The sequence below is a fragment of the Alligator sinensis genome, unplaced genomic scaffold, assembly GCF_000455745.1.
Source record: "Alligator sinensis unplaced genomic scaffold, ASM45574v1 scaffold103_2, whole genome shotgun sequence".
NCBI classification, from domain to species: Eukaryota; Metazoa; Chordata; order Crocodylia; family Alligatoridae; genus Alligator; species Alligator sinensis.
Window position 1 is genome coordinate 1,092,812 of NW_005842166.1, and position 15,273 is coordinate 1,108,084.

The following is a 15,273-nucleotide window of genomic DNA, read 5'->3' on the forward strand; positions in this document are numbered from 1 at the left end:
TCAGCAGGTTTTATTAGAGGTTTGGCTGCTGGAATAGACTGCTTTTTAAGCAGATTTTCAGACAAACTGGGAAGCATTGAGAACACCTTGGAGGACAAGAGCCCAGTTCAGAAGGATCTTGATAAATGTGAAAGCTCAGCTAGAGACAACAGGATGATGGTAGCACCTTACAATTGTCAGCAAACATATTGCGAATGATCAAAAACAAAATGGGTGACACATGGCTGGATGGCAGCACTATAGAAAAGGATGTAAGAGTCTTCGTGGTTCACAGACTATAATTCTGCAGTGACAGCTGCACGTTTGGGCTGCATCAGTACAGAGCATTCAGTGCAAAACATACAGGAGCTGATAGTACCTCTTCACTCAGCAGGGGCTAGGCCTCATCTAGACTATTGTGCAGTTTTGGGCGCTTATGTTTTGAAAGGGATGTGAAGAAGTTTAGAAGAGGTCCAGAGGCAATGAGAATAATGATAAAGAGCTTGGAAGGTTTGCCACGTGGGGAGAGGCATGTTCAGCTTGCAGAAAAAGTGCTTGAGATGGGGCATGATGGCTATCTCATTGAAGAGGGAGAATGCATCTCATCCTCTGCAGCAATGAAAGAAGGCAAACAAATAGCTTAAAGATGCAGCAGAGTAGGCTTAGACTGGATATCAGGAAAAACTGCTTCACTGTTGGAACAGTGCTGCAGTGGAATAGACTGCCTCAGGAAGTTGTGGAATTGTGGTCATTGGAGGTTTGTTTTCAAGAGATTGGACGAGTATTGTCAAAGGTGATCTACAAGTAAGTATGTCTGCAGTGTGCTGTAAAGAACAACAGTTTAAAGTCTAGGAGCTAGAATATGTTTAAAGGGTCGGATATAGAAAGAGCAATTCTGGCTGTCCAGTTAGGTATGATGCGTGAAGTCATGCTTGCTGTCTTCACCTTTCATTCTGCTCTGCAGTCAGCTTTTTTCCTCCCATGCTTCTGGGTTTTCCTGGGTGCTGCATGAGTTGGAGAGGATTTTTTTTTTCCCTAATGTTGCTACAGGTGTCAGGGTTCCCCACTTCCTCCCCCACCTTCCTCAGTAGCTTTGGTTGTTGGTTGTAGCCAAGGCTGGAACCTTGATTGGGATGTACCAGTGCTGGTACTGGAATTAAACTCAGAGGTTTCTTGTTAGAGGCCTTGCCCCTCTGCTCAGTCAGACCTATTGCCTTATTGGGGGTCAGGAATGAATTTTATTCTGTGGTCACATTGGTATGGACTTGGGGGTTTTGTTTTGTTTTGTTTTTGTTTTGTTTTTTTCCTTCTTTGTAGCTGTGGGGGAAGTCCTGTGTCCTAGGTTAAGTGTTATTTTCTTGTCTTTCTAAGTTTCTGATGTCCAGTAATTCTCACTTTAATTTCCTTTTAAAAATACATTGGGGTGTTAAACAATCTTCTAGCTTTTCAAGATTAGGAACCAAGAGCATCTGATTGGACTGTTTCCCTCCTGCCACAACCCTTTAATATACTGTTGTACTGCTATTTATCACTTTTTGGGGGGATACTCCTTCAGACAGCTTTCATTTGAATCTGTTTTTAACTTTACTAGTATGGTTCTTGAATTACTATGATTGCTTTGATGTTAACAGGAAAAGGAATAAGAAGTTAAGATTGAACACATAAGAGCTTATAATATAGAAGGGTTTATTATGATTCTTGTACTGATTCGGCATTTAAATTTCCACGTGGTTACTGAAAATGCAGTATTGGCTCCAGGGTCAAACTGAGGAGTTCAGTGCATCATGGTAGCTTATGGTGTGTGTTTACTGTTGCAGGATCCTGATGGGGAGCATGCTAGAAGAGCAATGCAGAAGGTGATGGCAGCAGCTGGTGGGATGGGCATTGGCCCAGGACCAGGTGGCCCTGGAATGATTAATATCCCACCCAGCATCCTCAACAATCCCAACATACCCAATGAGATTATTCATGCCTTACAGGCTGGGAGACTTGGAAGCACTGTCTTTGTTGCTAATGTAAGTACACTCTCCTGTTTGACAGTAGATTTAGGCTCTAGCTGAATTAAGGATACCTTAGTTTGGGAAACTAAGGAGTAGTACTCCTTTGCAAAAGCCCTGTTTGTCTTCAGTTTAGGGATGTAAATATTGTTTAAAAAAATTATTCATTTAACCTCCTCGAATTATATCGGTTAAATGGTTAATGGATAACACAGCAGCTTAGATACAGCTGAGGCTGGGAGCTGCTCCCAGGGCCCTTTGCCTGGGGTGGGGAAGGTGGCGGCAAGCCCAGCCAGACAACACAGCTCACATGCAGCCTGGTGCTGGGAGGGAGGGAACACTGGTGAAGGAGCAGCTAATTGCTTAATTGACAAGTCATTAGGCTGTCTGCTGTTTTCCTCTTAGGCTATGTCCTCCTTGCCCTCCCTCCTCATTCCTCCCTCCCTTCTGCCTGCCTGCCTTGCTGCCTTCTGGTTCCTGCTAGGGCACCTTCTGCTCCTGCTCCCCCCCCTGCCCCCCACCCATTTCCCTCAGACTATACCTCCCTTGAGTTAAGTGATAATCAGTAAGCTAACTGGTTAGAACTGGGTTTATCAATTAAACCAGGGGGAGCAACCCCTGGCACGGGTTCCAGAACTTGACACATGGAGGCATTTTGCTTGGCACGTGCTTCTCCGTGGATGGCAGGGAAGGGGCAGGGGCTGCACTGCCACAACAACGAATGGACCCATTGCAATTCCCCCACTGTCTGTCCCTGGCTTGCCAACATCTTACAAATCAAAGTTGCAGGTATTTTTGGTACTTTGCCCAAAATGTTGCCGACCCAAGGTAAACAATTGTTTAACCTTTCACATCCTTACTTCAGTTGGGCTACTAGGCATTAGTGAAGAACTACTTGATGCAAGTAAGGTGGAAGTATTGTGCCTTTATGCAAAATACAGCATGCCTCCACTTACTAATGTTACCTCAGTACAGCACTTCATTGATTCTTTGGAGTTCACTACAAGTACCATATTACCAAGCCTTTAATTAGTAAATTAGCATAAAAATGTTACAGGGGTGTACTTGGTAGCCATGTTGGTCTGAGACAAAAAGACATCCAAAAAACTAGAACTCTTGGTTCCAAAATGATACCTTTTTAGCAATTTTGTTCATGCTTTCTGTAGCAAGATTCTGAAATTTGGTTATGTTCACCTGTCAGTTCTCAAACCTCTCTAATGAATATTAGGATGGTACTAAATATGAAGGGCTCTTATTCACTTGCATTTTAGTGTAATATTCCTAATTTTTTCTGGTTTGAAACTTCTGTATTTAACTATTTCTTCTATAAGTTAATATTTGTAATTATTTAAAGGCATTTGAATTTATTTTCTAATCTGTTGCATCTTGATTCAGAAACTCCTTTTAAAAGTACATTTTTGAGGCTATTTATTTAATGTGTGCAACTTTTTATTTAACACTTCTAAATATATTTTCTTCCAAGTTGGATTACAAAGTCGGCTGGAAGAAGCTGAAGGAAGTATTCAGCATGGCTGGTGTGGTGGTCCGAGCAGATATATTGGAAGACAAGGATGGTAAAAGTCGTGGGATTGGCACGGTTACATTTGAGCAAGCTATTGAAGCTGTTCAGGCTATATGTATCCTTTCTGAAGATATTCTGCGATAGCAAAGTCCATAAGATTAATTAGACTTGGCATATAAACCTGCATTTCATACCTGATGTCTCACGCAAAGGCAAACAGTACTCTTGTAAACTGTCAGGATAGAAACTTCAGTGAATACAGGACATTACAATAATTTAAAAACCAACACCATTCTTTTCTTCTTTGTTAACATCTGGTGGTTTTGATCTGAGGATCTGAAGATTAAAGTAGAGAGAGTAGATCTGACTCTTAATCTAAGAAGTTCATTCTTTCCTTAATCAGCAAATATAATATCCAAAAAAAAGTTCCCCTTTCCCATATCCTTGGCTGAAAGTACATGCATCCATCACGTGGGCATATGTAATATTTGAACAGTTTTTAAAAAGAATTGAAATACCAAAACATAGGGCTAGTGATGAGGGAAGAGAAGGCACAAAGCCACTTGGTTTTGATACATTAATGTATGAACCTTTTAAAAAGTAGGTAAAATTTACACCATAAACTCTTATCTGCAATAAAAAATGCCTGTTGAAGATGGTAATGCAATATTTCAGGCACCAGTGAAGTAATTCTGGTGGATCTCCTTTGCCTCATAATCTGTATACATGCTCCCTTGCAATTCTCATATCCTGAGCCCTCAACTGAAGACTTTACCAAAACCTGTAGAATATGCTCTGCGCTTGCCTTCCCTCATGCCTGTGCCAAGGGGGTAAAGGGCAGTGTGAAGCTTGTGTTCAGGTCCTTTCAAGTGGTGGTCTGAAACCAGGCTGCTGTTGCGATTGAGTGGCTTAAGCCTGTAATGGATTGAAAGCCCATACCTGGAACCTTTTTTTCTTTTAGAGAGTTTCTCTAATGATGCTTCTTAAAATGTGGCTGCTTGACTATCCTGGGGAGAAAAGTCAAGGTGTGTGGTTGTTCCCCAGCTCTCAGTCTGGTTTGGCACCTTCACAGGTTGCTAATTCTAATGACACTGAGGCATCAACACTTGGAGGCTTTTTCTTCCCTGTGGATACAGTCTTTCTGAAGGAGTGGCAGGACTACTCACTACCATGTCTTCATGTTGGACTTCCCACTGCTTTCTAGAATTTCATCCTTAGCCCTCCTGCGAGAGAGCGATCCTGGTATCAGCTATATGGGAGGGAAGTCTCCTCTGCCTTTTTCCCCCTCAGCACCCCAGGTGCAGGTTATCTGTTTAAAAGCAGGCCCAAAAAGTCTTCTGCCTCATCTGCCAGTGTCTCTTTGTCTGTTGGTGTCTGGAAGAAAGCAGGCTTCCTTTACATCACAGCTTGAAATCATGATGGCTGAGGCTTATGCTAAACTGCATATTCTGATTGCCTTAGAATTCCCAGTCTAGTAGGTTTACTGCAGAATCCTTGTAGGTACGTGAGATTGGATGTTTGAGCTGTGTGGACTCTTAAAGTGAGCCAAAAGAGAGTGGGGTAAGCAGCCTCAATCCACACTGAGTAAGAAGATGACTTTTCTCTCCAGTTCCTTATACCAAATCAGCACGTAAACTCTATTCCAGCATCTGAGAAGGTTTGAGAAATGTCCTAAGACCTCCACCTAATGCAGACATTTTTCTTAGGTCCTTGGCAAAACTGGGTCTCTAATATGCAGTGAACCTGAACCTTGTCCTAGGAGCTCTAATGAAACCATTATTTGAGCTCATAGCATGTGCTCTCTTCCTTACTTTTTCCATGAGGTAAGGTAGCATGTCCCATAGAACCCATGTAAAACTTATCCCTGCAGGTTTTCACCTCACACAATGCATAACTTGAAAGTCGTCTTTACAAAGCCATGCATTTCTGACCTGAGGCTTTGCTATACTGTAGTCTAGTGATCCTCAACCTTTCTTAGGCTCAAGGTACCCCTCCATAACTTATACCCAATTCCAAAAACTAATTTATTGCAGTGCTTACCTCCTTGGAGAGGGGCTGGGTAGTGGGCTTGGAAAAATGACCAGGCACGGACAAGCCTGAGCCTACACTTATCTCCACCCTTGCTTATCCGTTCACACTTCTTTGCACCCTTCAAAAGATCTGGTGGCACCGTGGTTGAGAATTACTACTCCAGGTGCTAAATGGACTCTGGCATACTACTGTTACAGGCCATTCTAAAAGTCTGAGGCTGTTTATCTTCTCTTAGTGAAATACTGAGAGCAGTGCAGTGTTCTGAGTTGATATTTGTCTATGTCAAGGTGGGTAGAACCTCCTTGACAATATGCCCATCTTTGCTATGGATGTATTCTACCAGAGACTAGGTTACTTCTGTTGCTTCCTTATGCAATATTCCTATGCTGACATCTTCAGGGCAGCCACCTGTGGAAGTTGATATACAGGGTCTTCATAAAGTCCTTGTGCACTTTTTAAATTTTAATAACGTAGCTTGTTTGTAGGTGTGATGGAAACAATCTTTAAATGGCATTTAAATGCAAATTTATTAAAGTTTTTAGGATTACTGGAGTACACAATACTAGACTTCATAAGTAATAACGAATTTATTCTTAAATAAGATGGAGCTCTATGCCACTATGCTCTGAATGTACACCAGTTCCTAAATGACATTTTCCCAGAGAAGTGGATAGGCAGAGGTAGACCAATTGCTTGGCCACCTCATTCACCTAACCTGTCACCGTTGGACTTGTTTTTATGGGGACGTGTTAAAAGTGTAGTTTACTTGTCAAAACCATGTTTTTTGGTGGAACTTAGGGCTAGGATCACCAATGCAATTAGTGCAGTAACTCAAGAGCAACTTGGAAATGTTTTCAAGGAGTTGGAAGATCGGATTTGAGCATTGTATCATGATAGATGGTGGTTATGTTGAAATCTAGCACTGTGTACTCTAGTTGTCCTAAAACTTTAATACATTTGCTTTTAAATGCTGTTTACAGATAGACTGTAGGCATGATAAAAACAAAGTTTATTAAAGTTTAAAAGTGCACAAGGACTTTATGAAGACCCTGTATACCAAGCAGTGTGGCAACCTTCGGGATTGATGCTTCATTTGGTAAATTGGTCCTACAGGTGCTGTTTGCATAGGGGGCATTGAGGGCCACCTGCAGGCGTATGCCATAACTGCTTCATGGATAGTTGGAGAAAAATTTACTCGTTAATAACTGGAGTTTGAGAGCGGTTGTCCACATCTTATGGACTCGGGTGCCTATATACGAGGGGCAGGGCAATTATTTTGGGCGGAGGATCACTTACTGAGTTTTGGTACGCCATTGAGGGCCTCATGACAATCAGCCCAGGGCAGATTAATATTTTCTAAATTTTTTTAGGGGCCCCGCGGGCCAGACAAAATGGCTTAGTGGGCCGCATTCTGCCCACCCCTGCTATATGCTAACGCCAGGAGCATGAGGAATAGGGGTGTGCGAAGCAAGCTCTATTCTATTCGGATTCAGCCTGAATGGGGACAGTGATTCAATTCGATTCAGATTACTGTCCCTGATTTGATTTGGCTGAATCCGAATCTGAAGATTCAGTGCTGATTTTGGAGAATTGGCAATTTGGACATAGACACAGCTTTAAAAGTTTTTTTTTTTTCCTACATACCTTGAGGTACCAGGTGTATCTGCGAAGCTGGGACACATGGAGCATCCCACGGGAGTGCGGGGGGGCCCTCCACTTGCTCAGCGGCGAGCCCGGAAGTGGGCCAGAAGTACTTCTGGTCCACTTCTGGGTCTGCTGGGGAGTGCACAGGGGGTATCTCCAATTCGATTTGGAGAGATTAAAGCAGGGGTGGGCAAAATGTGGCTGGATGTGGCTCACCAGGCCATTCTATCTGGCCTGCGGGGCCCCTAAAAAAAATTAGAAAATTAATATATCTGCCCCTGGCTGCCTGACATGTGGCCTTTGATGGCTTGCCAAAACTCAGTAAGCGACCCTCTGCCCAAAATAATTGTCTGCCCCTGGATTACAGGGTCCTCTGATTTGATTCAGAGATTTGGCCACCAGATCGGGCCAAATCAAATTGGGGACCGAAGCTTCGCACGCCCTAATGGGGAACAAGCAGGAGGAGCTATCCCTCCTACTTTCCACTGGGCATTATGATCTAGTAGGGATTACGGAGACCTGGTGGGACTCCTCACAGGACTGGAGTGTAGCTATAGAGGGCTACACCTTGCATAGGAGGGACCAGGTGAGGAAGAAAGGTGGTGGTGTTGCTTTCTGTGAAAGAGCAGTACACCTTGGAGGCTGACATCAGCTCCGAAAATGAACAGCTCGAAACTCTGGGTTAAGTTGCATGGGGGTTGTGGCGAGAGAGACCTAACTAGGTGTATACCACAGACCACCAAACCAGGAGAAGGAACTCAATCTGGAGTTCACCCAAGAATAGACTGAGTGGGCAGCAGTGTCCTGCAAGGGTCAGTGCTTAGTCCAGTACTCTTCAACATCTTTATTAATGATTTGGATGTGGGGGTGAAGAGCTCATTGGCCAAGTTCGGGGCTGACATCAAGTTTTCAAGCATAACCATGCTTCCCTATGATAGGCTACAGATACAGGCGGACTTAGACAGGCTAGCAAGTTGGACAGATTGGAACCTGATGAAGTTCAACATTGAGAAATGTAAAGTGCTCCACCTTGGGACGAGCAACTCCCAACATGCCTATAAGCTTGGCGGCACCAAACTGACTAGCACCACGAATGAAAGGGACCTGGGGGTAATAATAGACCACAGTATGACTATAAGCCGGCCCTGTGATGCCGTAGCCAATAGGGCAAATAATACTCTGGCATGCATCAATCGATGCATCTCCAGCAAAGCCAAAGAAGTGATTCTTCTGCTCTACTCAGCACTGGTGAGACTGCAGCTGGAGTACTGCGTCCAGTTCTGGGCACCGCACTTTCAAGTTTGTCCACACCCTTGTTAGCGACTCCAAGGAAGAGCCACCCATATGATCAGAGCCTTAAAAGGCAAGCCATACGAGGAAAGGCTGAAGGATCTGGGACTCTTCAGCCTGAGGACAAGAAGACTGAGAGGGGACCTGGTAGCAGCTTACCGCTACACTAGGGGAGTACATCAAGGGCTCGGTGAGCAGCTGTTCACCAGGGCACCCAAGGGGAAAACCTTGAGTAATGGCCACAAACTCCAGGAAGATCAATTCAGGCTCAACATTAGGAAAAACTTCCCAGTCATGGTGTCCAGGTGCAGTCACCTACCCTGGAAATCTTTCAGAGGAGACTAGACGGTCACCTTGCTGGGGTCACCTGACCCTAAGTTACCTTTTCTGCTTGGTGCAAGGGGCTGGACCCCAACAGTCTTCCAAGGTCCCTTCCGGCCATACAATCTATGAATCTATATACTTTGGCTCCCACTCATTCCCTCTTTCTCAGAAAATGAAATATTGGACTAAGAAGAAGCTGAGAAGCATGGATTGTGCACTGTCTTTAAACTTCTCAATACAGCCAATTGAAGGTATAGGACACTGTGTGCTTCATCGTTACAGCTGAGGCAAAATGCGTCTAATCAAAGGCTCAGGGCAAGTGGGAAAGTGGAGGTGGAGAGTAAATCCCAAAATTCCAGTTACTTTTGTTCTTTGTTAATTGAATGTGGCTTTTAATAAATGGATCTACAGAGGATATACCACCGTTCAGCTTTTCAGTTTAAAAGATGCATGTTCCAAGTCATGGTGTACGAGATTAAAAAAAGGGAGGTGTTGCCCCATAACTCTGATGTAGGCCAGTTTAGAAATGATCAGAAATAAGAGTTGGTGGATCAAGTGCAAGTTGTGTGTGTGCGTGTATGCTATACTATCTTATAATAGAGACTCAAAGCTCAGACACTTCTGGTTTGATCATATTAATTTCAGAACCAATTATGAAATAGTTTAACATATTTGTAAAAAATTTGAACTAACTTCTTATTGTGTGAACACAAGTAACTTAACCAAGGTCTTTAAGGCATTTTTGCTAAACATTAAAGATATTTAACTTTATATAACTAAATAAATACAATCAGTGGCTCAGACTTCAGCTGAAATTAGCCCATTTCTTTTTGGGGGGGGCGGGGGAAGCAAGAAAGATAAGTTTGCAATGCTACCCACCATTTTGCCTTGTAGTAGAGATGCATCCAAAACGCAACAAGACACAGAGTTATACAGCTGTTTAAAATGTCCTTTTTAATTAGACTTTGACTAACACTAGAGGATCATCCTTAACTAAATAATAGCAATGTTCAATGGGCAGCTGCTGTTTGACAGACCAATGCATGTGAAAATGGTAAGTACACTCAAAGACTGTTTTCTGTATTGCAGTATTAGTGCTGGTTTTATGGCTTTGGCTTTCAGACTGTGGAGTATGCATTGCTAGTGGTTCACTTTACATTGATAACTGGGTACTGTGGTGTAACGTGACGGGGGGGGGAAAGGAGATAGTCATGTATTTTGCCTCACAAATATAGAAACATGGAGGGAGATGCAAGAGGTTGAGGCTGGTTAAATGCTCAGAATTCTTCACTTGAGCACTGCTGCTTCAAACCAGCTTAGGTAGATAGAGTGTGTACAATAGTGGTTCTCAGCCTTGTTAGTCACGGCACCTCTCCATCTTTTTTTGTAAGAACCACTATTGTATTGCTTCAGTTAGAATAAGGAGTTTACCAGACTCTCTAGCATTTTCCCAAAACAGCACAGATAGAAGCAGTGCAATTGTTGGCTCATGTTCCTGCTCCTGTTCTTTCTTTAAAAGAAAGAAAAAAAATCTTTCCTCCTGTATGTGCTTTCCCTCCCCCCCCCCCTCACTAAAAAATTCTAAATTATTTGCAATGGAGTTGCTCCTGATTTTACACCATGTTAAGTGAGAGAGTGTGTCCTGGAAACAGATGTGTGGGGCATGTGGAACTGTTCTGCCCAGCACTCCTGCCACAGCCACTTCCCAGTCAGGCTTTCCAGGAAGCGCATACAGGACAGTTCCACCTGGCCAAGATGCTGCAGCACACCTGAAAGTATCTTGTAACATCCTAGTTGAGAACCATTGATGTAGAAGTAACTACTGTATAAAGGTGGTGTGGTAAGTTAAGCTGGGGGGATAGTAGATGCACTGAAGGGTAGAGCTAGGGTTCAGAGAGACATAGACAAACTGGAGAATTGGAGCAAAAGAAATCTCATTAAGTGCAATAAGGACAAGTGCAGACTCCTGCAATTAGGATGGGATAACCCCATGCACCAGTACAGGCTGGGGACTACCTGGCTAAGTAACAGCTCTGCAGAAAACGACTTGGGGGTTACGGTGGACAGTAAGCTGAATATGAGCCAACAGCATGCCCTTGTTGCAAAGAAGGCTAATGGCATCCTGGGATGCATTAGTAGTTTTGTGAGCAGACTGAAGGAAGTGATTATTCCCTTCTGTTCAGTACTGGTGAGGCTGCAACTGGAGTATTGTGTCTAGTTTTGGGCCCTCTGCTACAGAAGGGATGTGGACAAATTGGAGAGTCCAGCGGAAGGCAGTGAAAATGGTTCAGGGGTTGGGGGACATGACTTCTTAGATGTCATAGACATTTGGGCTGGAAGGGACCCCAGAGGATCATCGAGTCCAGCCCCATGCCCCAGGGGCAGGAAGTCAGCAGGGATCATAGGATCCCAGGGAGATAAGTGTCCAAATGTGTCTTGAAGGCGTTCAAAGTGGGTGCTTGACCCGCCTCCAGTGGCGGTCTATTCCAAACCTTGGAGGCTGGGACAGTAAAGAAGTACTTCCTTATGTCCAGCCTGAATTGGTTGCAGCGGAGTTTGTGACCATTCGACCTTGTCATCCCCTGGGACGCTCTGGTGAACAGACGTTCCTCCCCCAGATGATGATGAGCACCCCTGATAAACCTTTATATGTGGCCATCAGATCACCTGAGCCTGCACTTTTCCAGGCTGAAGAGTCCCGTGGCGCTCAGCCTCTCATCGTAAGGTCTGTTTTCCTGACCTCTGATCATGCACATGGCTCTCCTCTGCGCCCTCTCAAGCTTGTCCACATCCTTTTTGAATTGTGGAGCCCAAAACTGTACACAGTACTCTAGCTGTGGCCTCACCAAGGCCGGGTACTACCGGAGAATGACATCCTGGGATTTGCATGAGAGAAGCATCTATGGATGCAAGCCAGCATTTTTCTAGCCGCAGCATCACATTGAAGGCTCATTTTCATCTTGTAGTCAATCATGACCCCCAAGTCCCTTTTGTTTGTAGTCCTAACCAGTGTAGCACTGCCAAGTCCATAAGCATGCTGCAGGTTTTTTCCTCCCAAGCTGGAGAACCTTGCATTTTTCAGTGTTAAACACCATCAGGTTCTCATCTGCCCATTTCATGAGCCTGTCAAGTTCTGCCTGGATCACCCTCCTATCCTCAGGTGTGGATGCTTTACCCCAGAGTTTGCTGTCATCATCAAACTTGGCCAGTCCACTTCTGACACCAATGTCCACATCATTAATGAAGATGTTAAATAGTATAGGCCCTAGGACAGAGCCTTGCAGGGACCCCACTGGTGACCGTGCACCAAGAAGATTGATTGGCTTCCATCATCCACCACCCTCTGGATCCTACCGCGGAGCCAATTCCCCTGCCAGCAGATCGTGGTGAGGTCGAGGCCGCAGTTGGCCAGTTTAGCCAAGAGGTGATCATGGGATACCAGGTCGAAGGCTTTTTTAAAGTCAAGATATACGTCACTCTCTTCCCCTTGTCCGGGTGATAGGTCACCTGGTCATAAAAGGAAATGAGATTGGTCAAGCAACATCTACCTGCAACAAACCCATGCTGGGTATCCCTCAGGATATTGCCTTCAGCTAGTCTGTTAAGAATGGCCTCGATTTTTTTCTAAGACCTTCCCTGGGATAGAGGTCAGGCTGATGGGCCTGTAGTTTGCCGGATCTACTTTCCTCCCTTCCTTGAAGATAGGTGCAACACTGGCCCTCTTCCACTCTTTGGGCACTTCACCAGAGCACCAGGAGCTCTCGAAGATCCCTGCCAGGGGCTGAGCTATGATGCTAGCCAGCTCCTTGAGTACCCTGGGGTGTAACCCGTCGGGGCCAGCTGACTTGAAGGTATCCAGCCTGTCAGGGTGTTCCTTCACAAGTTCAAGCTTCAATGGAGGGCAAGGAATCTCCCTCACCTGGGCCTCCCTGACCCACAGTAGGCAGAGGCATCCCATGGAACTGGTGGAAAAACTGATGCAAAGTACCCATTTAGCAAGTTGGCTTTTTCCTGGGCATTGGTTGTCAGTTGTCCCATCTGGTTTAGCAGGGGTCCAATGTTACCCTTTCTTTTCCTTCGGCTCCCCACATATGTAAAAAAGGACTTTTTATTGTCCTTGATATTTGTAGCTAGCTGGAGTTCCATCGCAGCCTTGGCTTCTCTGGTTTACTCTCTGCAGGTCCGGACCAGAGCAGAGTATTCCTCCTTGGAGGTGGTTCCAGTCCTCCATCCTTTGTAGGTCTTCCTTTTAAGACGCAGGAGGAAAAGCCTTCTGAGGAAAGGCTGAGGGAACTGGGTTTATTCAGTCTGTAGAAGAGAAGACTGAAGGGGGAGTTGATAGCAACTTTCAACTGCCTGAAGCGGGGTTCCAAAGAGGATGGAGCTAGATTGCTCTCAGTGGTTGCAGATGACAGAACAAGGAGCAATGGCCTCAAGTTGCGGCAAGGAACGTTTAGATTAGATCAGGGGTCAGCAGCGTTTCTGGACAGAGTGCCAGAAACACCTGCAACCTCGACTTGTAAGACATTGGGGCTCCAGGGGCAGATGGTGGGGGAGCAGCCAGGGACCCAGTCTTTGTGATTAGTGCAGCCCTGGTGACTTTCCTGCCGTCTGCCCGGAGGTGTGCATGCCAAGCAAATTGCCTTTGCGCGCCCTGCTCTGGCACCCATGTGGGGGATTGCCTACCCCTGGGTTAGATATTAGAAAAAACCTTTCTCACTTGGAGTGTAGTGAAGCTCTGGAGAGGCTACTCAAAAACTGTTGTATGTTTTGAAGACCCAGCTAGACAAAGCCTTGGCTGGGATGATCTATTTGGGGCTGGTCCTGCTTTGACCTCCTGTGGTCCCTCTCAACCATAGAATTTTAGAAAGCTATGATAAGGGGCAGAGGACCAGTAGGTTTAGATTTGATCTGCATTCACCTTACAGTATTGAAAGTACTCATGTTGTTTACTTGTACTTACATGTATGGACAGGACCTTGGTAGAGCTGTCAAACCAGCCTATGGTATCATTTTGTATGTGTAATTTAACTGTGTTTAACCGTGTGTTCAGGATGAGCGAGCCTTTCCGAAGGGAGACTTCTTTCCTCCAGAGAGGCCCCAGCAACTTCCCCGTAAGTTCCACTCGCAACTTAAATTCTTAGCTTGCGGTAGGGCAGATGAAGCACTTGAAACATCAGACTCACTTTGAAACAGCTTTGCACAGTTGTCTTGCATTTAGAAAGTTATTTTTTTTTCTGGCATTATTATAGTCCAGATGCATCTGTATATACAGGTGTAACAGCAGGTCATGCAAGGCTTGCTTTTTTTTTTTTTTTTTTTTTTTTTTTTTTTTTTTTTTTTTTAGTAAGCTGTTGCTGCATGCCTTATTAGCTGTGGAATGAGGCTGAATGCTCTCCAGGTTGTGCTTGAGATGCACTTAAGGCCAATATTTTCTAGCTGAGACTTTCAAAATGTAATCGCTCTATAGCAATATCCTTTTTAAGAAGGAAAAAACACATGAAATAAATGGAGTGTACAGGATTTTAAAATGCTCCTTCTATTTAAAGCCTCTTTAACATTCTCTCCCCCCGCCCCCCCAAAAAAAAGACAACCCCAAAACCTGGCTTTCAGCAGCATGATGAACAAGCATTTCAGCACAAGATATTTTTTCCTATATGCTGATCTCTAATTTAATGAAATGACCAGAAATAAAGTGCTACTGAAAGAAGTTCAGATGTGGCCACCTCTTTCCTCCTTACAGTAATCTGTGTTTGGTACCTCAATTATTTTGAGGTCAGGTTCAGTTGGTAGTTCTTCAGCTGGCTCCATTTTGCCTCCTTTAAATGTTCTAGCTTTGTATTTTGGCCTTTTGGCTGGAGAAGGGAGTTTTTGTTAAATTTCTACCATTATGTGACTATATAAGTGGTTTCAAGCAGGAAAATGCTGCTTCCTTTTGCAGGATGCTGTTCTTAAATAAGAGGCATTCTGTCCGTTATAACTTCTAAAAAAGGAGTGAATTCAGCCGTGCCTGAAGATCTTGCCATTTTCTAGTTAAAGAAGTCTAAAGATAGGTGTGCTGGGACTGGGAAGAACAGTGATTGGTAGAATAAGGGGAACTGTGGTAGCTCGATAATATAAAGATTTTATGTTTTTAAAGGAAATAGCTCTTTTATTCTCTCTTCTCTAATATCGTTATAACTTCTAAAAAAGGAGTGAATTCAGCCGTGCCTGAAGATCTTGCCATTTTCTAGTTAAAGAAGTCTAAAGATAGGTGTGCTGGGACTGGGAAGAACAGTGATTGGTAGAATAAGGGGAACTGTGGTAGCTCGATAATATAAAGATTTTATGTTTTTAAAGGAAATAGCTCTTTTATTCTCTCTTCTCTAATATATATTTCCTGCTTTCTTCACCTATAGACATGTTGTAACAAATAACAGATTGGTAATCTGTAAATTGTTTCAAACCAATTTCTTAATTGTTTACACCCCCCCCCCCCCCCCCCAC

General features: G+C 44.2%; 1 protein-coding gene across 3 annotated transcripts in view; it reads left to right on the top strand.

Annotated features, from left to right (window-relative positions):
- HNRNPM (heterogeneous nuclear ribonucleoprotein M) overlaps positions 1-15,273 on the top strand; it is a 51,813-nt gene that overhangs the window by 10,721 nt on the left and 25,819 nt on the right. For all 3 annotated transcript variants that reach the window (XM_014520883.2, XM_025206611.1, XM_006025762.3), the window contains 4 exons: positions 1,797-1,994; positions 3,460-3,613; positions 9,792-9,841; positions 13,841-13,901. In XM_014520883.2, the coding sequence (XP_014376369.1) occupies positions 1,797-1,994; positions 3,460-3,613; positions 9,792-9,841; positions 13,841-13,901 (463 nt within the window). The remainder of the gene's footprint in view (positions 1-1,796; positions 1,995-3,459; positions 3,614-9,791; positions 9,842-13,840; positions 13,902-15,273) is intronic.